The sequence below is a fragment of the Exophiala spinifera genome (assembly GCF_000836115.1).
Source record: "Exophiala spinifera strain CBS 89968 unplaced genomic scaffold supercont1.5, whole genome shotgun sequence".
NCBI lineage: Eukaryota > Fungi > Ascomycota > Eurotiomycetes > Chaetothyriales > Herpotrichiellaceae > Exophiala > Exophiala spinifera.
This window is the reverse complement of record NW_015622517.1, coordinates 1,394,423-1,417,262: the sequence shown is the minus strand read 5'-3', so window position 1 is coordinate 1,417,262 and position 22,840 is coordinate 1,394,423. Positions and strand designations below refer to the sequence as shown.

Here is a 22,840-nt window from a genome sequence, read left to right as displayed (position 1 = left end):
GCGCGTCCCAAACCCCCAGAAGCGTCGGCGCACCGATGCACGCGTGGTGTATCCTCGAAGGCGTGCATTGGCCGCCTGCGAACCATGCCGCTCACGTAAAGTCGGTCATCACCTACTCCGTAAACCTGCCCTTGACCATCAAACCCTTGAATGCGCAATCTGAATCAATCAAACCATGTCTTGTATGGCACTAACGTGTCCATGCGAAGACCAAATGCGACAACTTACAGCCCTCGTGCAGTGCCTGCATCTCCAGTGGCGCAATATGTGTGTTTCGCGATCAACACTCTGACCATTCCATGTACTTGCCAACTATCCTTGCAACATTCTGGCTATTGACTTTCAGCCAACAGGTTTGACCGGGCGAGCCTCGCCATTTTGGACCGCCTCGATTATGCCATTCGACTCTTGGAGGCACCACCTCGAGTCTACTGTACATCCCACTCGCAGCTCAACCCTAATACAGGTAGTGCGAGTACTACCATTCCCACAGGCGATGGCACGCCTGCTGTAGCCTTGAATGGGGAAGGTCAAGATCTGGATCCAGCCTTAGCCACTGGTGATACTCTCGCTTGGGCCACTGATTCACCTGACACCGACCGAGGCCACCATGGTCGACCATACATCAACCACGCCGCGTCAGCCGATGCTCTGATTCACAATTCCTGGCCCGCCTGCACCCACGTCCTCGAGTGGCCGATTTTCGAAGGCCGAGTCAAGCCAGATTTCATCAAACCACCTCTGAATGATTCCAGCCCCAGAGTGGCTCATCCGTTGTCACCTAAGCCACGTGGTCAGCGAACCGAGAGACAGACGAGAGCTTGGAAACCATCTACATCTGCGGCAAGGATACACGAGGACGACATTTGTGAACTCGTCAAAGGATTTTTGCGGAACGTGCACACCAAAAACCCAATACTAGACCCTCTTGCCCTGCTTGAGCTGACGCGCAATGTGGCCGAAGAGGGCTTCGCATGGGACAACAGCTCGTGCCTCGTGTTAATTGCCTCTGCACTGGGGAGCCTGGCCACGACGTGGAACACGGCCATTCCTACCGAGGGCGAATCCTCTCTCGAAGATGCCGTGACGTACCCTTTGGCCGAAGCCTATTACACGGCTGCACGTAAGCGACTGGGCCTCTTGGACAACTCCATCGTGGCCGCTCAGTGCTGGTTCGTGACCGGCATGTACGAGATGTATTCGATGCGACCTCTCGCAGCATGGTCGTCCTTCAATCGAGCGTGTAACGGTGTACATCTTTATCTACGTATGAAACACCAAGACAGCCAACAGCAAGTTGTGGCCCGACCCGAGCAATGCCTCCACTGGTCCTCCCTGAAATCGGAATGCGAGCTGAGAGAAGAGCTGGTCCTGCCCCCTTCCGGTCTCGCCACGATCGGGTACCCTGGGGATTTCCCCTCGCCGCCACCAGGAAGCACTCTCAACGTCGAGGGCGGCGCTGCAACAACCGAGCGCACCGAGTGGGAATATGTGCACGAGCACAGCTGGTACTACTACCTCTCCGACGTCGCCTACAGGCGCATCGCCAACTACACCACCACGATGCTGTACAGCATGCCCAATGAACAGTGGCTGAAGATGGGGGTCAGACGACTGCACCGCATCGCGGAAGAGCTGGACAACCAGACCATGCAGTGGTGGAAGCATATTCCAGGCTCTCCGGGACCCTCGCTCTTGGAAGACACCGACGAGCTCACTTTCATGCTGCGTCTGGACTACGTCGATCTGCGAGAACGCATCTGGCGGCCATTCCTCTACCTCGCCTTGCACGGCACGCCCACGCAAGATGAGATGCCTGTCGTGAGTTCCACCGTGAAGACGTGCCTGGACATGAGCTTCGAAATGCTACAAGGGGCCAGGCTGAAACATCGCCATCACGGGCTCTGGCTGACCGTCAGGTGCATGTTTGCCAAGGCATTACTGATCATCGCGGCGGGAAAGAGTGGACGGGTTGCCATCAGGAGTGACTGGCTTGAGCACGTGAACTCCTTTCAAACGTACCTGAAATACTGGGAAGACGAGGCATCGGATCTTGGAGCCATGAGACTGGCTTTGTCTGAGTTACTTGGGAGGTAACACGGTTAGACAATGGCCTTCCTTTACTTCTTCTGCAGACATACGCAGATCCCGATTGATGAGCCGGAGCAGCCTCGATCGATCGCCAGCCGTTGAAGAGACTATGAGCCCTGATTGAATGCGTTTGCCGATGCACTCATGGAGAGCTTCTTCCTGCCTTGTGAGGTTATATCTAAAACACGGAACCCGGGTGAAGCAACCAGACAGACTAATGTGTTCTGGGCAACTAATTTAGAGCGTCCATGAGAAGAAAAATCCCTCCGCAGTCACCGTGCAGCTCTTCCCGATCTGCAAGGGCGCAACTATTGACCGGAACCACACGGAACCTCGCAACCTCGAGGGCAGATTGGCTTGTACGCCTACCGCAACCGTGACCGCTGTGTTGTATCGCGCTCGTTCGACTGGAACGAGGCAATAAGGGGCATTCATTGCTCAAGATGGAACTGAAGAAGTGCTGGACCCTGATGGAATTCTATTGGACAATGCAAGTAAGATATTCGCGACCTTGGAAGGGGCACATAATATTCCCCACTCATTAATGAAAGTGATTCATTTGATCCGAGGCAACGACGTCGATCGAAACCCGCGCCGCATCCACTCTGACTACGGAATTCCACCATCTTTTCGGCCGTTTCGAAGCGTATTTCGAGCCAACATGGCAGTCAGTCACATACATATCGAACTGACTCTGTTACGAGAGGATTTCATGAGTCCTTTTGATTCTTCCTATGAGAAAACTGAACCTTGTTCTTGACTGACAACAACCGAAAGACTGACTGATCCCGGTTCTCCACGATTAACCCTAAAATTCCACTTCCTCGCCGCAATTGGGACATTGGGTTTGGCCTTGCAAATTAGCACCTTTGACCATGCGCCGAACCACGTCAGCAGCAAAGCCAGTCGTCTCTTGGAGGACTCGGAAGAAGTTGTTCTTCATGGTTAACTTGTCGATGTGCTTGCTAGAAACTCGAGCGATCGTGTCACGGAGTTCCTCGCATTCGGGAGAACTGTAGACTTGAGCTACCGCGCGAGGAAAATCGTCCATCTCCCAGCAAATGCTGGTCGCACGGTCGAACTTTCCCTTGGACAACTTCTTGAGTGCTCCGACGCCGTATTTATCCGCGACTTGGTACACCAGGACGTCGAAAACCATCGGAGACATGTCCGTGTCGTCGTATCCGCTGCTGTCGTATTCGTTTTCGTACATGAAGCGGACCATTGCCTCGACGGCCGCTGGGTCGTCTCCCACGAGGTCGCTCGAGTCTTCAAGAACTTCCTGTGTGTCGTCGGCCTTGAGATGTTCCATCCGCTGTCATCCTTCCACGGTGGTGGTTCAACCATACCTTCCATTTTCCTTCGAACAAGCGATCGAAGTAATCTGACTGACCACATATGACGATCTTGTGGACCTTGAACTCGCGGTCGCCCACTTTGATGGCAAAGTCGGAGAACTTTGGAGAGTTGAAGAAGCTTAAAAAGGCCCGTCAGTTTTTCTTTTCGTCTTACCTTTCCTCGGGCTGACCTGTATACTAACCTCTCGAGCCGAAGACGGCCTACGCCGCCGCTTGCCGTCTCGCGGCCTCTGAGCGTCACGGCCCTGTCACTTTCTTCCGTTCTGATTGACATGATCAAGTCATTCAGTAGCAGCCCTGTTGTCGCATCGAACGAACGCGGAACATCGATTGAGTGATGGATGCCACCCTCGAGAGACGAGGAGGGGGAAATGTATATTTCCGATGGAGGGGGGCGGTGAGTGATGCTCAGCCACATCTCGACCCCGCAAGCGAGGAGTATGGTGGCCGTGCTGGCTAGGGTTTGAACAATTGTTTTTTTCGAGAACAACTCTGACAAGATGGCTGGGGCCCAAGGCAGGGCAATCCCGTGCTGCACCCTTCTACCTTACGTATCGTGCCGCGAAGCATCTTACAACAGCAGCAGCAAACGGCTCCTGAAACCTTTCGGCTTCACATCATGCACAGATTCAAGCTGTGATTGAAGATGGAAGTGTTCACCGGGCCCGCGGCGTCTCCTGCAATACCTTCTCACGGGTGAATCAATCGACCATGCCCGCCGTCCGCGGCGCACCGTCTCGACCAGTACTTCAACGAAAGGCTCCTCCACATTATAAACAGCCGAGCGCAGGGACCGCCACGTTACGTCACACGTCTCCTGAGGTTGTCAAACGGGCTGGATCAGAACGAGTGGCCTCCCCGCGAAGTGGATGTTAGACTTTGACCGCCTTGCGGCGATTGTAGGGTTAAGACCAGATTCTTCTCACATTTCTACAAGCGTGCACGGCGAAGGGAAGTCGACCATTGCCTTCATTTGTTTGGACAGAGGCCGGACGTCAATTGTCATTCCAGGGGCAAGATTTCGCTCTCCCCGAAATCGAGCCATATCTGCCCAAGTGAGTCGTTTTTCCACGGCCGGATCTCCCGGTTTTGTGGGAACATGTCAGGATCCGGGGCGACGGGGACTTCACCACACATAGGCTCCACCGGCCTCCCGAGGTCACCTTTCTTGGCTGCCCTGCAGGTAGACAGCCGGACGTCTGTACAGTCTGGTGGTTTATCCCCGGGGGACGGAACCCTCGTGTATGGAGAACGAGGGAACCTCTTCGACCTCTCACGGCTGGAAAAGGTACCAGCTGTCACGACACGCCATGTGTTGAGCCAGTCAGACCAAGCCATAAATAATTATCTCCGGCGCCCTCGACGGACAAAGAACGAGAATCGGGCGAGCGTGATCACTCAGCGCGTGGCCGAGTGTACACTTTTCAAGACGGCTAGGGGGGTACAAGAAGAGGAGATCCCCTCCCGAGATAGGCGGGAGGCGACTTCCTCGGCTCTTCAAGCGATGAGTCGTTGTCATTACATAGAGACCATGTTCAATAGCAGACTACGTTGCATCATCGACTACCCCTTCGCACGGCTGTTCACAGTGGATGAAGGCCCTGACACCAGCCTGCTACCCACAGGCGTCTTGGTGTTTACAACAGCAAGATCGGAGACGTACCGATTTTGGGTATCTAGCGGTTTGTCTCTCTCTAAGCATAAGTCCTTGCCCCCCCATCGACAGCGACATCTGATATCGAGCCCGCATACTTCTTCGAAGATACACTGTGGCGAGTCGAAGGCTCCGAGATCACTCCCACACACGATGAGTCGCGGCGTTCAGGATATTATTTTATTCTCCAACCTCCCTATCTTTGTCCCATTTCATCAAGTTCCGGATGATCTTCCACCGGAGGGTGGCATTTCGCACCCTGCGGCCCCAGAAGAACAGAGGGATCCACATCAGCAGCACCGCGCCGCAGATGCCCGCCATGGTGCCGAAAGCGCCGGCATACCCTTGAAGTTCGATCCAGGGGTTTGTGTAGAACGACAGAAGGAAGCCAAAGGCCGCTGGAAAATCGTGGTCAGTGGACGGGGGACTCTTAAAATTCGAGGCGAAATCGGGGGTCTGGATAACTCACATTTGAAGGCAAGCTGCGTGACCACGGTCTCTCCCGCGACGGGTCGGTAGGCATCCACGATGTAGACGAGAGAGACATTTGTTCCTTGGGCGATGGAGAAGCTCACTGTGATGATCGGATCGTCAGTCAACGCAGCCCGAGTCAGAGAAAGGGAACAGAAGGAATGAAAGACCTACAAAGTCCCAGCGCAATGGTGGGGACAATCCAGTGCCAGTGGTATTCGATTCCACAACCGTACAGCACCAAGGAGAGCGGCGCGCAGACGAGTGCGACGGTGATGGCGGGCAAACGCATTTCGGGCTCCCGAATGCCTCGATTGCGCCTCGTGAAGACGTCGGCGACCCAGTCCGACAACATGCCGCCTCCAAAGATGCCCAGGAAGGTTCCGATCAAGCCCGAGACGAAGCACAGTCCAGATTGCCACGACGTGAAGCCGTAGTACTGCGAGAAGGCCGACGCAAAGTTCGACGTGATGGCTACGAGGAAACCGATGGTCACCGACATGACCAGGGTAGCCCACAGGACCGGTGGCAGGGCGAGCAAGACGAGAGGGCGATATCCAATGCGCCAGACACTTTCCTGGGTGTAGGTTCCGTGCCACAGGCGCAGCCTCTGCCTCAGAGACTGCTTCTCACGCGCAACGATGATTCTGGGCTGGCTTGCCGCCGTTGGCCGTTCCTCCACTTCCTCCGACTTCGCCTTGGCAGGCTTGCCGGCCTCTTCCTCAGCCAAAGAGGCGTTTTTGTCGGTGCTGTCTGAATTCGGGTCGACGTCCAGGGGTCGGACGAATGACGTCTCCGGGAGAGTGAAGGTGACCAGCAGAGTCAGGGCGCCGATGAGAGCTGCGGCTATGTAGTAGATGTAGCGCCAGGAGTGCGTGATGGTGACCAGCCCAGCTATGATGATGCCGCCAGAGACGCCGGCCGAGAGGGAGACCGTGTACATACTTGAGTTAGGACCATGTCAGCAAACAAAAACAGAGCGTGGCGTGCCATGATCTTCAAAGGGGGAAAAAGCACCGTCATCATGGGATGGACAGTCAAAGGGGGGACCTACGACATGTAATACCCTCTCTCATGCAGGAAGAAGATGTCCGAGATGGTCATCGGCGCGACGCATTCGCCCGCCCCCGCGAAGAAGCCCATCAAGATCCTCGAGGCCAACTCGCTCCCGTAGCTCTTGGACACGCCCGCCCAGATGGCCGTGGCCGTGTAGCCCACGAACGAGACGATATAGACGGGCCGCCGGCCGTACTTGATGATGAAGGGCATCCAGATCACATTGCCCATGCCCTGGAGTAAAGCCGTCGTGGTGAAGAAGTATGCGATGCGTGCGATGGCGCCCGAGAAACCCGGCATGGGCGGCGCCACACCCGTGAAGTCGATGGTGATCTCGACGATGGCGACCGAGGGCCCCGCGGCGAGGAAGTTGCAGAAGAACATGGCCAGGCATACTAGCAGCGCAAGGTAGATCCGGTACCCTTTGGACCTGTGTGTAATGTTTAGCAACCGGGGTACTGACACCAATCTCGAGGGAGGAAGGGGGGTCTTTTTTCTTCAAAAAAAAAAAAAAAAAAAAAAAAAAAAACCAACAGCAGCGGCCTTACCAGTTGAGGGGATCTTTGGGATCTGTAGACGGCGTCGGGATCAGGATGATCTCGTTGGTCTCGACATGGCGGAGGCGAACGTGACCCAAACTGGTCCCTGTCTGGATCTCGTCCGGGTCTCTTTCTCTGGCAACGTTGACCATGGCGTTTCCTGTTTTGAGGGTACTGATTACTGCCAAACAATTTCGTTCCAAAAACGTGGATCCAGGAGGGCGTCCACGTTGGCTGGTGGGTCGAAGATTTGCAGTCACAGGGAATTCGTGTCTTCATATACGGTGCATGTGGCTCGGGATAGAAGGGGGGTTGTACCTATCCAAACCACAACGCCATGGGGGTCGTCAAGTCACTGGTGCCGAAAAAGCTTCCCCCGTGGGGATCGGCTCCGTTGTCGGTACACCTCGGCGGGGACTATGAGGGTCCGTGGTCGTGAAACAGAGAAAAGACAGTGTTGAGTGAGGCGCGACGGTATGGTATTGTGAGTTGTAAGTGGTGAGCGCCCCCAGAAGGAAGATGTCGAGGCGACTATCCCGTCACCCCAGACAAGGAATTCGAGGAAGACGCGCGGTCGGCTCAACGACCATCGCCAGAGGTGGAGAGACCGACCCGGCGGGCGGGATGTGGAGGGAGAAATTGAGGGCCCGTGCGTCGAGTCTTGCAAGGCTTTGCAATATCGTGGAGATTATCATAACCCACACACAGACCGTAGTCACCACGGATGCCACGTTGCAGCAACCAGCACAGAAATTTCTCGGTGAAAACGTCGTGATCGTGTCGGGGGTCAAGTTCGGGGATTGGGAAGGCCATCGCATTGGAAGCCTGCACAGGTAGTTATAGCACTGGGCGCTCTTCTATAGGGAACCCAGAACCCGCGTGGGCGCGTTGAGCCTCACTCAATAGCCTACAAATCACATCTAGACCACATCCACGCTCATTCATGCGTGCGAAGGTCGAACTCCCGGCATCCCCCCGTAGTCTTCGCCGAGCACCTTTGACCCGACAGAGATGGGCTGGGCTTCCTGGAGCACATACAGCATCCTCGCCCATTCCGTGCTGCTTGCGTTTTTCCACGCATGGTTCGTGCCCCGCTGCACGGCGACGTCTCCCCTCCGCATCAACCTCTTCTCCCCGGAATCTAACACGAGCTCGACCTCACCCTCGAGCACGACCCCGTAGTCCAGGCTGACTGTTCGGTGCATAGGCGAGAGCGCTCCAGGTCTCATATCCACAATCCGCAGGACCGTGCCGCCGGGAATCATGATACCAGGCTTGTTGTCCAGATCGCGCTGGTAGTCGGAAAGGTCTTTGCCGTCGCTCATGTCCACGGGTGTCTTTCGGGTCGTGTACCCAAGGCAAAACCTGGCTCCGTCTGCAAGTTCTTGAAACTGCAGGTTTTCGGGGATGGCTTGGGAGAAGACCGCCTTGCCATCGCCGCCATGATCCGTGACGAATCTGTCGATCGTTGGGAGGTTGTTGTCGAGGAGGGGTCTAGAAGCGGCCATGATTGGAGTTATGTTCTTCAGTCGCCGGTGAACTTATTGTTTACTCGTCACGGGAGATGGCAAACGCCCAGCAATTTCGCTGCTGCTTGTCGTGTCTGATCCGGTCCTTCGGGGTTTACCGCCTTAGATCTCCTTATATGTGATGGATGCATCGGATCCAGGGTCCAGTGATCGCCTTCGGCTCCTCACAGCCAACTGCATGGCAGACGCACAATGTTCTTGGCGGCGTGCGCTCGGGGCAACTCGATATCACTAGAAATACCGTCCCGAATCGGATTGTCCCCCGCGAATCCTCCATATCCGGCGAGTCCTGGAACGAGACACTGTGTATGCGATGACTCCGACGCTCACGGGGTTTGACGACGGAGCTAATTTGTGATGCATTCGTGAGAAGCTGCTCTACATGAAATTCTCAAGGCATGAGGTTGCTGCTACCCCAACGACCACCCTGCATCAATGACTACATTCTGCCCGGTGTAGGATTGTTTAGTGGCAAACAGAACAATCTGCTGCACAACGTCCTAGCGCGCTGTCAGTATATGACGCCAGGCCTATTCTTATACACGTGTCTGCTCACATCAATCTCCGCCAATCGTTTTAGCGTGCTTTTCTGAATGGCGGCTTCGACTTTCGTTTCGGGGAACTTCTTGCCCCAGTCCTTAGCAGCCAGAGTTAGAAATTTGGCCCGTACATGCGTCCGAAGTGAAGGACTTACCGTGAGGAGTATTCCTGGAGAGACAGAATTTACCCGAACCTCCGGTGCTGCAACCTTGGATAGCGCCTTGATGAGATGGATCTGGGCGGCCTTCGTGACGGAGTATGGCTGGTCAAAGTCAGCGCTGATGACTATGACGCAATAAAGGTGAAGATTGTATATACGATGGAGCTGCCACTGGGGATGACGCCGGCCAGTGATGCAACACTGGTAAATGACCCTTTGACCTTGGCTAGGTGTGGCCGTGCCGCGTGAAACAGATATAGGTGCGACTTGACGTTCATGTTGTAGCATATGTCCCAGTCTCCCTCGTCAATGTTGTCGTCAAGGTTGTCAAATTGCCGCATCCTGGTCCAGCCTTGATTCGACACCACGCAATCCAGGCGACCGAACGTAGTCACCACTGTGTCAACAAGTCGGTCAATGTCTTCTCGACGAGACATGTCGGCTTGGACTGCAAGGGCCTTGCGAGGGGGATCTTCTGTTGCGCAAGCACACGAATTGTCATTCGAGTTCGTCCTCAGAATGTCTGTCACGATAGCGTCAGCCTTTGTTTTGTTGCTGTTGTAGTTGACTACAATGTCGAACCCGGCACGCGCGAGTCCCTTGGCGGCGGCTGCGCCCAGCCCTGCTGAGCTTGCTGTCACAAGCGCGACCTTGACAGTCATAGTAGTTGATGTCGGAATGAAGATTGAGAGCTGCTGTGTTGATCACAGTGGCAAGATTCGACCATGCATCAGTACGCAGGACTGCGACAGTAACCTTGCGTCGTGCAGGGCACATGCACTGGCCGAGCATGCTTGTCTCTGGAGCTCGGGATGTGGAGGAGACCCTCTCAGTTTCCGTGGGGGAGGCTACGACCCAATCCTGGAACTAAAGCCGCGAAAGGCAAATCAGCGCTGTCTTCTCCCCACAGTAGCCTTGCCGAGAGACTGCATGAGCTTGCTTAGGTTTTCCAGCAGTGGTGGGCAGCTTGTCTCCTCGTTTTCGTACTGCACCTGCAAGACATGCGTGATTGCGATCATAACCTCTGCTGCATCCTTGAGCGGCACATCCTTGAACGATGTCTTGCCTTGTACCTCGACTTGCTGACCAATGCAAGGAACCCCTTTGCCGAACATCACGAACCGTTGAACTTCCGGTCCATTTTCGCCATCGAGTCTGATCAGGTTGGAGGTCCTAATGGTATTGTTGGTCATCATGGAAGAATCATGGCTTACTTCGGCGCTGCAACTCCTTGACAGTACAGCGTAAGCCCAGAAGACCAGACTTGCGTGGTAAACGGCCACTGCAGTAGCATCTCTGAGCATATGTGGTCGATGCTCTCTGGCTGCGCGGACGACTTGTCCAGCATGTAAAAGTGCTTGCCGAGCTTCCGTGGATTCTGCCCAAGCTGTCAATGTAGGGAAGACGCGGCGAGCTTCTTCTTCGCCTTCTCTGCCCGCCAATGACTGAACATCTCCAAGCGAAACATAGAGATGCATCAAACACTGCTGATGTAGCAGACAAGCACTCGGATTCATTTTTCCCAGCCATTCAGTAGAGGTTAGGTCAATATGTTGCAGGATCTGTGTGACCTCGTGCTGCCTGGAATTCATGGTTGAAAGGCTATGTCTCGCGTCTCGCGAGGTGCGGAATTTGGCGGCGCTCTTCATCTCGCGGAACTGCCATATCAGGGGCCAGATAGCTGTGATGGTTAGTAACAAAGACATTTCGGAATCGACTGTGCCTCGCTGCTCGAAAATTGTAGTGCTATCATCCGCACAGGTTTGTAAAGACGGCAATCGAGGATGGCCGTGGTGACTTTGCGCTAGGTAGGCTTGCTTCCATTCTGTCGATGTCTTTGCGAGCCACAAGGCCTTATGGCATGGGAGCGCTGTGGCAACTTCTGCATAAGATACCATTGGCTGACTCAGTAGGGACATTGAAGATCTCGCATCTCGGTAAAACAGATACAACGCGAGGCTGCGTCAGTGGTCAGACCTGTACATAAGGAGTCCAGATTGATGCGAGGCTAACCGCTTGAATGATTCCTGCCGGATCCAGCTGCGCCACTTCGATTCGAGAGCCTCGCCCTCATCTTCAACGTTGGGTGGTAGCTCGATTGTTCGCTTGTACTGGTAGTGACCAGCCCTGCGTACCATCTTTTGCAGATACGTAAGCATGTAGCAGCCGAGACAACGCGAAAAGTCTTACTGTTAATAGTGGCATCGCAAAGCATTCAGCGATCTCCATCTTTCGTCGATCCCCACTCCACAAGCCAATATCCAAGCTCAATGCGAAACTCTGTAAGCTCCTCAAGTCCCGCGTAGCTCGATTATCGTGCTCAAACTGCAGTCTGGTGAGTAAGTACCAAATAGGGGCGGTGCATTGTCAACCTCGTGAGGGAGAGCCTCTCGCAGCGCCTCCTGCATGGCAAAACCTAGCTTTCTGACCTCTTGAATCGGCGAAATAATGGCACCCGAAGCCACCATGCTCGTGAGAAACAACTCAGGCTCTTTGTTGAGCTCAATCGACGCAGGATGGATCCACATAATCTGTTCCCGCGAATGGAAACTGATGAAATTGTGAATGAGGTTCGTCAGCAGTGTTGTGCTAGGGAAATACGAAATGACGTGAGGATGAATGGTAGGCTCGCACGTGCGCAGCACCATGGCAAGAATCTTGCCTCTCGTCAGACCACTGACGTCTTGCTGAAGAAGAGGAAGGTCGTTGCGCAATTCGATCCCCGGCGACGGGCTGTCCCATGCGAGGGAAAGATTGCGCTGCTCAAGAGCTCGGCGGTCCTGCGCAGCCGGTGTCCAAAGCCACAATGACTCTTTGAAGGCTTGAACACTTGCTATGATATTCACCTTGCCTCGCAGGCCCGGAGTGGCAAACCCACTGCGATTGGCCGTGAAGTCCTCATCGACAAAACCATGTCCCGGTCGCGACACCGATTGATCCACCGGTAAATGGAACTCTGAGTGGAAAACATTGGGCGTATCGAAGGTGAGATCGACTCCAAAATCTAGGACGTCCCTGGGGAGCGAGTCATCGCCCAAGAGGTGTTGGAGGTCAAGTAATGATGCGGCGGTCTCGCTCGAGGCATCGAAGGCGTCAAGGTGCGTGAGGCCATCAAAGTTCAACATGACTCCCTGTTCAAGCATGGGAGCGGGGAGGGTCGATGCTGCGATGGTGATGAGTACGTCTTCATTTTCTTCATAATCAAAATCAACACTCACGTGGCCCAAATGCCTGGAAAGTCGGAACCTGCGAGGACACGGAACGAGTGCCACCATCCGACAGCGAGAGTTCCGCATTTTCCCCAGAATTGTTGGTGTGTGAGGTAGAGGTAGAACCCAGGAGATGCTGCATGATCTCAGTGGGGGATGTGGTGCAGTCGTCATGTGTGGCAGGAGGTTCGGATTCGTGAACGACAGTCAGGCGAGATCCTGGGAATTCACACGTGATGCCCTTGTCGCGGCATCGCAGGCAAGTCGGAGTTCCATCACATCTTAATTTGGCCTCGGCGCAGGCACGGCAAGCTTGCACAGCCCTTGGTCGATTGCCCTTGGTTGCTGTTCGACTGCGTTTGGTCGGTGGTCCAGAGCCTACGGGGTCGTCTGCTTTGGTGGAATGGTGATTGATTTCATGTCGTCTGAGCAAATCGCTGAAAGGTGAGCAGGTTAGCATACCGCTCGCCAACGGGGCTAGACAACCCACGTGCGCGCAAATGACCTGCCGCAGGACTGGCAAACATATGGGCGTTCCCTCGAATCTAATTGAGCTCAGCCTTGGGGCACTCATCAGGCACACCATACAGGGCGCCAACTCACGTGAGCGGAAGTGTCGGGCCAAGTGGTCAATTCGAGTATAGCTCTTCTTGCAGACATTGCAGGAGAATGGACTACTCGACACGGTGCCCCCGGACGTCGAGACTTGGGGTCGGGCTTGGTTCATGACTTCCTCCACCAGGAACTTTCGATGGAAGCAGCAAACACTGCCCAGAGGCTGCGGTGAGCTTTGTTGCGGGATGTGGGCGCATGAAATAACCTGGACATGGAGGGCCCATCGGCTCGTGGGCGGGGTCAATCTCCACAACTCCCCCGGCTTCTTGTCTGACCCACTCGGATAGACTGCGGAGGGGGGGCAGTCCATCCGATGAAAGACCCTTACGTTCAGCCTCTCTAGCCAGTCACCTCGGCACCAATTTTTCCCTGCCGATTGGATCACTGGGAGTGCGGTCCTCTTGGAACACGCGACGAAGCAGGAGCGTCATCAGCGCACTCTTCCCTGTCCATGATAACCAGGCCCATGTTCACATACTTCAGTGCAACATCGCCTAATATGCTAGCACGCATGAAGTATACCTCCATCGGGCGAGCCATGGTGCCAACAGGCCTGGGGCTTCAGTCAAGGTGTCAATCCGTTGAAGATCGCCGCGGGACGACGTTGTTGGTTGGACGAGTCTCGCCTCCCCCCACATACCGAGACTTCATGGGATTCTACCCGGGGCTTCGTCCGGAATCAACAACCCACCTACCTGATCAGCCTCCCACTCGGATACATCTGAGGGTCCAGATCGGTGAGTTTACTTCAATAGGTGAATAATCCCTCCAACGTTTTCACGCGCAGCAGCTGCACATCACCTTTCATCGGAATTTGACAAGACAACCCCAAATCCATCATGGTTGCCTTCACTATTCAAACAAATGGCGTCACCAATGGCGTAACACCTAATGGGAACAGCACACATTCTTCTCATGGTCTTGACGTATTGATCGTTGGTGCTGGGATCGCCGGTCTAACGGCCGCAATAGGCCTCAGAAAACAAGGGCATCATGTTCAGGTACCAGAGATTGACAAACACGGTAGAATGAGCGAAGCACGCTGACCAGGCAATTCCAGGTGTTTGAACAAAGTCGATTCGCTACGGAAACAGGGGCGGCCGTTCACATCGCTCCAAATGCCAATGGAATACTGAAGAGACTGGGACTCCACGCGGAAGATATCGAAGCGAATAAAATGGAGAGAGTACGCCATTTCTTCTTCTTTGCTTCCACGAGGCGACCGCCCGTAGCTTACCAGACGTGCTAGTTCACGGAGTACACATCATCCGGCCATGAACTGCGGTCAATTGACCTAGTTGAGCCAAATAAGCTGTGGCAGCATGTAAGAGCTCGCGCTTCACATTCGAGCGTCCCACAACCGCCCACTAACTAGCAATCAGGACTGGCGCCTGGCACACCGTATAAGACTCCACGAAGTTCTGAAAAAACTGGCAACCAGCAAAGACGAGCAAGGACCGCCCGCGGTACTCCACCTCAACAGTGGCGTGGCCGAGGTTGATCCACGAGAAGCAAGTTTAATATTAACGAACGGAGATGTTGTTCGGGGTGACGTCGTTCTCGGCGCCGATGGCGTCCATTCAGTCTGTCGTCGAAAAGTTGGCGGTGAGCTTGTTAAGCCTTTCAGTTCGGGCAAAAGTGCTTTTCGGTTTTTGATCAATCGGAGAGCTGCATTGGAGGACCCAATCACCCAAGGACTTTTCCGCTCTGCTGGCGAACTCGTCACCTGGTATGGGACCGACCGGCGTGTGGTCATGTATCCTACCTCGAACAACAGCCTTCTCAATTTCGTCTGTATACACCCGGAACAAGAGTCGGAGGCGGGAGAAGACTGGACCAATGACTCGAACAAGGATGCACTCCTGCGGGTTTTCAAGGACTTCGATCCAAAGTGTCTCGCACTGCTGAGCAAGGCGGACCCCGACTCGCTGAAATCATGGAAGCTTCTTGACATGCCAGTCCTTGACACGTGGGTCAATGACCGACTCGCGCTGCTGGGCGACGCAGCACACCCGTTTCTGCCTCACCAAGGGCAGGGCGCGGGGGTGGCCATGGAGGACGCCGCAGCTCTGAGTGTGGTGCTGGAAAAGGGACTCAAGCCGGAAGAAGTCCCGGCTCGCCTCAAGCTTTATGAGACAATCCGATACGAGAGAGCGAACAGGATCCAGGAATACTCGCGGCAGGTGGGGAAAGACATCCAGAAGGACTCCAAAATAAACAGTAAGATCACATCAGCCCGCAGCGTGTTCATGCAGCTAACCGTGTTCCCGATGCAGTGATAGAGTACTCGAACTACAACTTCGGGCATGATGAGTTTGACAATTCTACACAGAGACTTCGGGAGTGGAAATGGGCGCAGACTCCACAAATCTACTGGCGCATGCCGGTCGCGTTCGGTCCAATGCCAGGCCCACGGCAATCCCATGCTGGCGTTGTCCGTGATGCCGTCGAGTCGACATTTACCACCGCGTCGATCAAGTTCAAGACTTCCCGGACGGTTCTCCAGAATCTGTTTCCTCCGGGGGTCAATGGCTATCGATTCAAGTCCCCTGGCACGGTGGCTTATTGCTCCTTCAGCTGTACGACGCTGAACAAGATGCAGTGGCTCGGCGGAACCGGATATAACCACATTGGCCTCTACATCCATGGAGTTGAATACGTGAAGCCAGATGGCGAGGTGATCAGCGGAACCTACATGCCCATCCTCTTCGAATCTCTCACGGATCCCATCGTCTCCGGTCGCGAGGAGCTCGGCATGCCGAAGCTCTATTCCGCGATCGATATCTACCGGGGCGCAGAGTCGTATCGAATCAAGACCAGCTGGCAAGGCTCCCTGTGGGGAAATTTCAGACTTGACGGCTTACAGCCCGACGACGACCTCGCAGCTGCCACGGGCAAGGTCAGCGGAGAAGATGACGACGGCATCCTGGTGTACCGATACATGCCGAAGGTGGGGCGAGACTTCAAAGGCCAAAGCGAAGCTGAGTATCCTGTCTTTGTGCCTTTCGCGGAAGAGAGGCCTCAGCCCGTCACGCGAAGGGTCTGGAAGGCGTCCGCGGCAAGCATCAACATTGATGCTCTGGATTGGGATGCATTGCCGACTTTGCACCATGTCATCTCCAGGCTGGAGGAAATCCCTGTTTATGAAATCGTGCAGGCCAAAGTTGTGGAAGGTGTGGGAGTACCTGATGTCGCGGTAGCGAGGAGGATTGTTTGATTCAGGTTCAGACGAGTCGTATTATGCAGTGGTTGGGAATAGCACGAGTTTGTCCTAGAATATCCTCATGGTTCTGCCGACGGCTTTGATGCCTCGAGACGCGCTCTTGGTTGACTAGCTGAACGCAACTGTTAGAGGACCATGTCGTTTGTTATACAGAATGGCTTCGTGTTGCGGTATTCACGCCATCAGCACCAACGTGTTATTCTTCCAGTATCGACTCGGATAAGGAAGGTTGGGAAGCCAAATCGGAAAGTGCACCATGCTCCACAAACAGCCTCTTAACATCATGGTGCACCAACCTGTCCTGATCTGTTCTTCGCTCAGCGTTGCAGGCTGCCGGCCTTGTGAGTCTTTCAACTCTCTGATTTTCTCCTGGTAAGATTCGACAATGGTCTGGCGCTCAATGGCACAGTCGACATAGCGGTCTACGGCCTCCATCAGTCCCTTGTGTAGCCCACGACCGGGAGAATCCAAGGCGGCTCTGAATCTTGGCGCTGTCCTCTGGGCTTCGTTGCGCTCGCCTTTGTTCTCCTCATTTTCGTGAATTTGCTGATTGACCTCTACGTGTAGCGTCATGGCCATCTCCCGGTGAGCAGATACCAAGTTTATCTTACGTCCAAAAAAAAACTGGAATGCTATCGGTCGAACAAGGTCGCCAGATAGCCATCCGCCGCGTCAGGAGGCAGATCTCGGATTTCTCGGAGGAATCCATGGGCTCTCGCATTGTGTGCATTTTCACCATTAGATTATAGGTACAAAGCCTCTGCGTTCATTGTGAAAAACAGTCGCGATATTTTGTCTCGAAGAAATTGAGCGCAAAGGTAAACCCAGTGGAGTTGAGATTGTGCAGAGCTTTCAGTGCGGAAAGGAAGCGTTGTCAAAGAGCTGGATGATTCCTTCAAGAAAGGCAGCATTTCGTTGAGGCGTTGGTGCAGTATAATCCGTCCCTCACGAACGAAGAGGCTAGAGGAGATCCATTCCTCTGGAATTGGCGGCTGGTATTTAACGATGCCGAGGCCTTCGATCGGCATGAAGGGAGCGATTAATAACAGAGAGCCTCCAAACGTCCGCCAAGTATCACATTTGTCTTCGTCCTTGAGCGTCTTAACTTCGCGAAGACTTTGTTCGGAAACACCTATATCTTTGGAGTGCTTCTTGATTGCGTCTGGGAAGTTCTACGAATTCCTCACATCGCCCAAAGATGACCAGGTATGAAGGAACGTGATACGCCGATCCACGCGGCGACGAAGATTGACAAGCTCCAGAAGCACCGTCGTACTCCATAGCATAGATGATGCCCAGCCTAACGAGTCACACAGCAGAACGTACGGCGCAGTAGGTACAGCGTACCTCGGATCACATTGTTAGACTTGTTTGTAGGGAGAAACGCAGACATCATGGTAGGCTACGTTCTTCGATCGGACCCCGGTGACTGAGTGCCAAAACAGGCAGTATGCTCGCGTTTGATGAGGTGTACTTTCGTTGGAACTTGTACCTAGGAGAAATTGGATGTTTGCCAGTGCTTGTCCGGGCCAGCCCCGAACGACTATGCGACGAAACATGAAGATAACTCGGCCCACGACCTGGGCATAACAGCTACACCTACCATGTCATTTAGCGTGGTTAGTGTGAGTGACGAGTCACTGGGACGTCTTGTTGGGCGTGGAGAGGAGCAATAAGATATGCAAGACGTGTTTGATCGTTGTAAGGATGGCGGAGGGCCAGATAGCGTAGGCAGTCGATAGCTTTGCTTGGCTTTTGTGCTGCAAATCGAGAATGATCGACACTTTGGCTTCCCGAGTAGCCCAAACCTTGCCAGCAACACGACGGAGATGCCGGAAATCGGCGAGCTGTAGATCAATTGTAATGTCATTGACCAGACCGGACGGAGAAGACAAGAGATCCAAACTATCGTGTCAAATCCTCCGTGCGTTGTCCACTCCGGACTCGCTGGGGCTAGGACCATCACTCCCACTCTTCGACAGCACTGGACTTGGATGATAGAGTCCGTGTACGAGTACTTGATCCTTCTCTTAGCAACAATCTAGTCCGATGTGTTCGCAATGCTTCTCTTGATCCTTCTCTTGACCAGAGTCGTGTCCGATGTTCTTTCGTGAAACTCTCCATAGGCGTGTATATAGGTAAGTAGGTAGGTAGGCTGGCAAGCAGGCAGCGACACAGGTTCGGAGATAGGCAGGTATGTTGGTAGATTGATGGATATAGTGACCCTGCAGAGTAACGGAGTAGTTAGTACTGCACTGACACTCGGGGAACTCGATACGCACCCACAAGTCTGGCATTATGATAGGCCTGGCATACAGTTGGTATAAAAGCCTGGAGGCGGAGGGGGACCCCTCTGCTTTGGTAATGGTGGCCACTTGGTGGGGTCATCGTCGAGTAGCCTAGCTACTGACTTTGCGAGAAGGGTCAACATGTCAGGAGGAGGCCCGAGTTTGGCCCCCGAAAATGGATCGATAAACTCCCTTCTTTTTCCTTTGTCTGGTCCTGTTGCCTTTTCTGTCATGGGTGGCTCCGATGGCGTAGATGACGATGTCTCAGGGTTGAACAGTATGCTGAACAACGATGAAAGGCCGCGTTGAGGTCTAGGTGCGAATAGTTGCGGGGGATCAGCTCGTGCCTTGCCCTTGCTCTTCTCTGATCTTGTTGTATTCCCTAGCACAGGTAGCTGCGACGGGGGAGGTGACGATGTACCAGGGTTGAGTATATCGAATATGGATGACCGGCCACGTGTCGGCGCAGGCGCGAGCATTGAAGGTGGATCAGCTCGTGCCTTCCCTTTGCCCTTGTCTGGCCTTGTTGTCTCCCATTGCATGGGTGGCTCCGATGGTGTGGATGACCATGTGTCCGGGTTGAATACCATGTCGGAAAGGGATGACGGGCCGCGTTGAGGTCTAGGTGCCAATATTGGAGGAGGATCAGCTCTTTCCTTGCCCTTGCCCTTATCTGGTCTTGGTGTTATCCCGATCGTGGTGGGTTGGGCTGGTGCACGAGCTGATTGGCCCTGATCCATCGGCTCGTCACCCTCTGCTGCTGTAGGGATTCGTTTGGATTTCTTGGTTCCACGTGAACTTTCAGTTTGTGGGGAATGCTTGCGCTTGGTGGAATCCGCCAGTGCTGCGATATTGGCCTGGAGCTCCCACACCATCTCATCGTCCCAGGGTCCGTATGTCGCTTGAGATGGAGGTGTTGTGAGATTTGGATGTGATTGTGAGCGATGGAGTGACGGGCCTGTTGGTCCTGACTGGGACGAGGATGTTCCTGCTTGTGATGATGAGGATGATGATGGGCCTGCTCCTGAGGATGATGATGGTCCTGCTCCTGAGGATGATGATGGTCCTGCTCCTGAGGATGATGATGGTCCCGGTTGGGATGATGAGGGTCCTGGTTGGGATGATGATGGTCCTGGTTGGGACGATGATGGGTGGGATGATGATGGCCCTGCTCGTGAGGATGATGGTGATTGTTCTGCTGGATATGGGTTGGGAACTGGAACAGTAAAATCAAAAGCATCTCCGAGTATCTCATCAACATCAATAATCTTTCCGTGCTTTACACCTGGAGCCGTGGATGGTCTGCCAAACTTGGCATTGAATTTGGCGGCAAGTTCTTCGGCTTCTTTTCTCAATCTGTAATATTTCATTATTCGAGAAAGGCTTTCCTTCATTTGAACCATACGATGAACTGGTTGGCAGAATGTAAATGGAGCACGGGGCAGCGTCTTTGCGTCGTCAGACCATGACCGGAGGTAATCAGGTGGAGCAGGAGGTGGTAGATTTTGTGAAGTCCGCCTGAGATAGTTGAATGGAGCCATAGGTGCTGGGGCCCAGTCAGGTCTCTGCCAGACCGCTGGAGGAGAAGATCGCGGTGGTTGATGTATAAATGGCGACTCTGATGGTTGCGGCGGGATTCTCTGTGACGATGATGATGACTGTTGCGACGGAATTCTTTGCGAGGATGATGGCTGCTCCGAAATTTTGCCTGACGACGGTGGGGGTGGTATAGTGCGGGAACGTGACGGAGGCGGCATCATTTGTGAGGATGGTTGAGGTGGTAGAGTGCCGGGCCGCGGTGGAGGTGGCATCATCTGTGACGATGCCTGAGACGGGAGAGTGTCAGGCCTTAGTGGTAGAGTGACAGGCCGTGGTGGAGGTGGCATCATCTGTGACGGCAACTGGGGTGGCAAGGTGTTATATGACTGCTGCGGTATTCCCTGAGTTGTTGATGGTGGAGGCAGAGTGTTATTTGGTGGCTGCAGCGGTGCTCCATGCGGTGATGCCGGCGGAGGCAAAGTGTCAGATTGTGACTGTCGCGATACTTTTTGCGGCGAGAGAAGTGGCGGTAGTGTGTTCTCGAGTCGTCTTGGCGGAGGCGGAGGAGGCATCAACTGTGACGCCACCTGGGGCGGTAGGTTGTAGGATGACTGTGTCGGTACTCCCTGCAATACTGACAGCGGAGGCAGAGTGTTGGATTGTGGCTGCTGTGGTACTCTTAGCAGCTCTGATAGTGGTGGTAGTATGTCGTCTCGCGGTCCCTGCGGAGGTGGTGGAGGAGGAGGCATCAACTGTCCCGTTGATGATGATGATGACGACTGGCCATGCGAAAACTCTGTAGAGTACGAGGATCCGATCGATGATGGATGCACAGGTGGTCTCTGTGAAGACGATGGCCCTGCGAGGCCCGTGTTAGAGGGCAAGGAGGACGATGATTCCGACTTGTTCGACACAGCCGGAGTAAAGGAAGAAGAAGAGGCAGACGGCGGATTGAACGGTGGCAGACTCATTTGTGGAGGTCCAGCCTTCTGATATTCAAATGGAGTGGCCCAAGGATCTGAGAACTTTGCGCCCGGCTGCAGCCCTCGTTTGGATGAACCTGACGGGCCGGCTACAACTCGACTTGAAGGCAGAGAAGAAGAGGAAGCCGATGATGGGGCCGGTGCCGGCGCTTTTCTTGGTAAACCTGACGGGCCGGCTGTAACTCGAGTCGAGGGCAAAGACGAAGATGACGCCGCTGCTTGCTGTGACAGCGGCGGATGCCCTGGGTCTGGTTCGCGCCGGAGTGGTCGTGATGGCGGCATGAACTGGAAATATGAGTCCTCCGCATTGACTGCGGTTGGCGGAGGAAGTCCTTTAGACGCAGTAGACGCGGGAGACGAGGACAGCATCTTGGCAATGGTCGGTTGTCGACCGAGTTCGGGGTACGTCCAGGCAGACATGGCCAGCAGGCATGTCTCGGCCCATAAGAATCTGCGTTGTCCGCCTTGGAACATGGCAGGGGGGTTCATGATATCCCGAAGATTTGGCTTGATTCCGGGACCGTCGACCTCCAACTCGGCCAGGAGATCGGCATATACCGGGCAATGATCCGAGCCCGAGAGCCATGACACGATGTCGGCATTGTAAAACCACTGGCAGAAGTTGGTGGACGAGAAAATATAGTCGGTCCTGGCGCCGAGCTTCTTCGAACGACCGTCGATGCGCGAGTCCCAGCACGTAAACATGCCTCGACGACGCACGTTGAAATGACGACACAGGTCGACCATGGTCGGGATGGGACCCATATGCGTTCCCCTCTGGGGTTCCGGCAGCACCATCTCGTTCAAGGCCCTTCGGTGTGGAAGGTTCATCCACGCCTGCGGAGTGAGTCGCAGACGCACCAGACTCTCTTCGTATTCGGACGTGTCGATAGGTTGTCGCGCAACGTTGAAGTTGCCGGCCAAGACCACACTCTTGCCCATGCTAATCAGGTTGTCGATTCTCTTCCGGAGTGCCCACATGAAGTCGCTCCGGTACAACCTTCGGAGGGTCCGTGATGCGCGCCCGGGACAGTAGACGGCGACCAAGATACAGGCTGGGAATTCGAGTACGACACATCTCCCTTCGGCGTCGAGGGTCGCGAGGTCATGAGAGAGGCCCAGGGCTTGGGGGTCTTGATCGGTAAGATAGCCCCCGATAGGCTGAGGTTCGGGCAGATCGCGGTAGGAGACTCTGCTGTTGCGGGAAGGAAGGACACCAGTGAGACCTTCTTCCACCCTGATCGGGCAGCACGTCGCTATCCTGGTGTATACCACCACTCCACAATGGCCTGAGGCTTGTTAGTGCGTGGAGAGATTTGACGTGGCCGACTGTACCTCGTGGACACACGGGAAAGGTCCAGAAACTATCCCAGCCGTCGATGGTGGCCATGTCTGGAGTGACATCCTGCCTTTGCCACTCCGTTTGTGTGAGGACGACAACGTCAGCTTTGAGTTCCTTGAGAAGGTCTTCAATCGTTCCAAAAGGTGGTGTGTCAGTTCCTGGTCTCGTGGCGAATGGAGTGCGAATGCCATTAACATTCCAGGTGACAATTCGTAGTCCTTTAGTGTGTAACGGGGTTGCCAT

General features: G+C 54.4%; 9 protein-coding genes across 9 annotated transcripts; 2 read left to right on the top strand and 7 right to left on the bottom strand.

Moving 5' to 3' along the window:
* Positions 1–175: 175 nt before the first annotated feature.
* PV08_07071 (uncharacterized protein) lies at positions 176–2,097 on the top strand (the record flags this gene model as incomplete). The annotated part of the gene is made up of 2 exons (XM_016381403.1): positions 176–267; positions 354–2,097. 2 exons carry the CDS (start codon positions 176–178, stop codon positions 2,095–2,097), a joined length of 1,836 nt encoding a protein of 611 aa, XP_016234505.1.
* An 802-nt stretch (positions 2,098–2,899) lies between these two features.
* On the bottom strand, positions 2,900–3,723 carry PV08_07070 (uncharacterized protein; the record flags this gene model as incomplete). The annotated part of the gene is made up of 3 exons (XM_016381402.1): positions 2,900–3,373; positions 3,441–3,567; positions 3,632–3,723. The coding sequence occupies 3 exons, from the start codon at positions 3,721–3,723 to the stop codon at positions 2,900–2,902; spliced, it is 693 nt and encodes a 230-aa protein (XP_016234504.1).
* A 1,560-nt stretch (positions 3,724–5,283) lies between these two features.
* PV08_07069 (uncharacterized protein) lies at positions 5,284–7,321 on the bottom strand (the record flags this gene model as incomplete). The annotated part of the gene is made up of 5 exons (XM_016381401.1): positions 5,284–5,501; positions 5,573–5,677; positions 5,749–6,518; positions 6,629–7,060; positions 7,179–7,321. 5 exons carry the CDS (start codon positions 7,319–7,321, stop codon positions 5,284–5,286), a joined length of 1,668 nt encoding a protein of 555 aa, XP_016234503.1.
* A 789-nt stretch (positions 7,322–8,110) lies between these two features.
* On the bottom strand, positions 8,111–8,677 carry PV08_07068 (uncharacterized protein; the record flags this gene model as incomplete). Its single annotated transcript, XM_016381400.1, has 1 exon — positions 8,111–8,677. The coding sequence occupies one exon, from the start codon at positions 8,675–8,677 to the stop codon at positions 8,111–8,113; it is 567 nt and encodes a 188-aa protein (XP_016234502.1).
* A 431-nt stretch (positions 8,678–9,108) lies between these two features.
* On the bottom strand, positions 9,109–10,060 carry PV08_07067 (uncharacterized protein; the record flags this gene model as incomplete). Its single annotated transcript, XM_016381399.1, has 4 exons — positions 9,109–9,198; positions 9,255–9,335; positions 9,393–9,500; positions 9,557–10,060. 4 exons carry the CDS (start codon positions 10,058–10,060, stop codon positions 9,109–9,111), a joined length of 783 nt encoding a protein of 260 aa, XP_016234501.1.
* Positions 10,061–10,285: 225 nt separating this feature from the next.
* Positions 10,286–13,334, bottom strand: PV08_07066 (uncharacterized protein; the record flags this gene model as incomplete). The annotated part of the gene is made up of 7 exons (XM_016381398.1): positions 10,286–11,357; positions 11,412–11,536; positions 11,589–11,723; positions 11,771–12,561; positions 12,617–13,044; positions 13,098–13,152; positions 13,211–13,334. The coding sequence occupies 7 exons, from the start codon at positions 13,332–13,334 to the stop codon at positions 10,286–10,288; spliced, it is 2,730 nt and encodes a 909-aa protein (XP_016234500.1).
* Positions 13,335–14,061: 727 nt separating this feature from the next.
* On the top strand, positions 14,062–16,439 carry PV08_07065 (uncharacterized protein; the record flags this gene model as incomplete). Its single annotated transcript, XM_016381397.1, has 5 exons — positions 14,062–14,223; positions 14,283–14,408; positions 14,472–14,546; positions 14,605–15,442; positions 15,499–16,439. 5 exons carry the CDS (start codon positions 14,062–14,064, stop codon positions 16,437–16,439), a joined length of 2,142 nt encoding a protein of 713 aa, XP_016234499.1.
* A 180-nt stretch (positions 16,440–16,619) lies between these two features.
* PV08_07064 (uncharacterized protein) lies at positions 16,620–17,024 on the bottom strand (the record flags this gene model as incomplete). The annotated part of the gene is made up of 1 exon (XM_016381396.1): positions 16,620–17,024. One exon carries the CDS (start codon positions 17,022–17,024, stop codon positions 16,620–16,622), a length of 405 nt encoding a protein of 134 aa, XP_016234498.1.
* A 1,717-nt stretch (positions 17,025–18,741) lies between these two features.
* On the bottom strand, positions 18,742–22,840 carry PV08_07063 (exodeoxyribonuclease III; the record flags this gene model as incomplete). Its single annotated transcript, XM_016381395.1, has 2 exons — positions 18,742–22,544; positions 22,591–22,840. The coding sequence occupies 2 exons, from the start codon at positions 22,838–22,840 to the stop codon at positions 18,742–18,744; spliced, it is 4,053 nt and encodes a 1,350-aa protein (XP_016234497.1).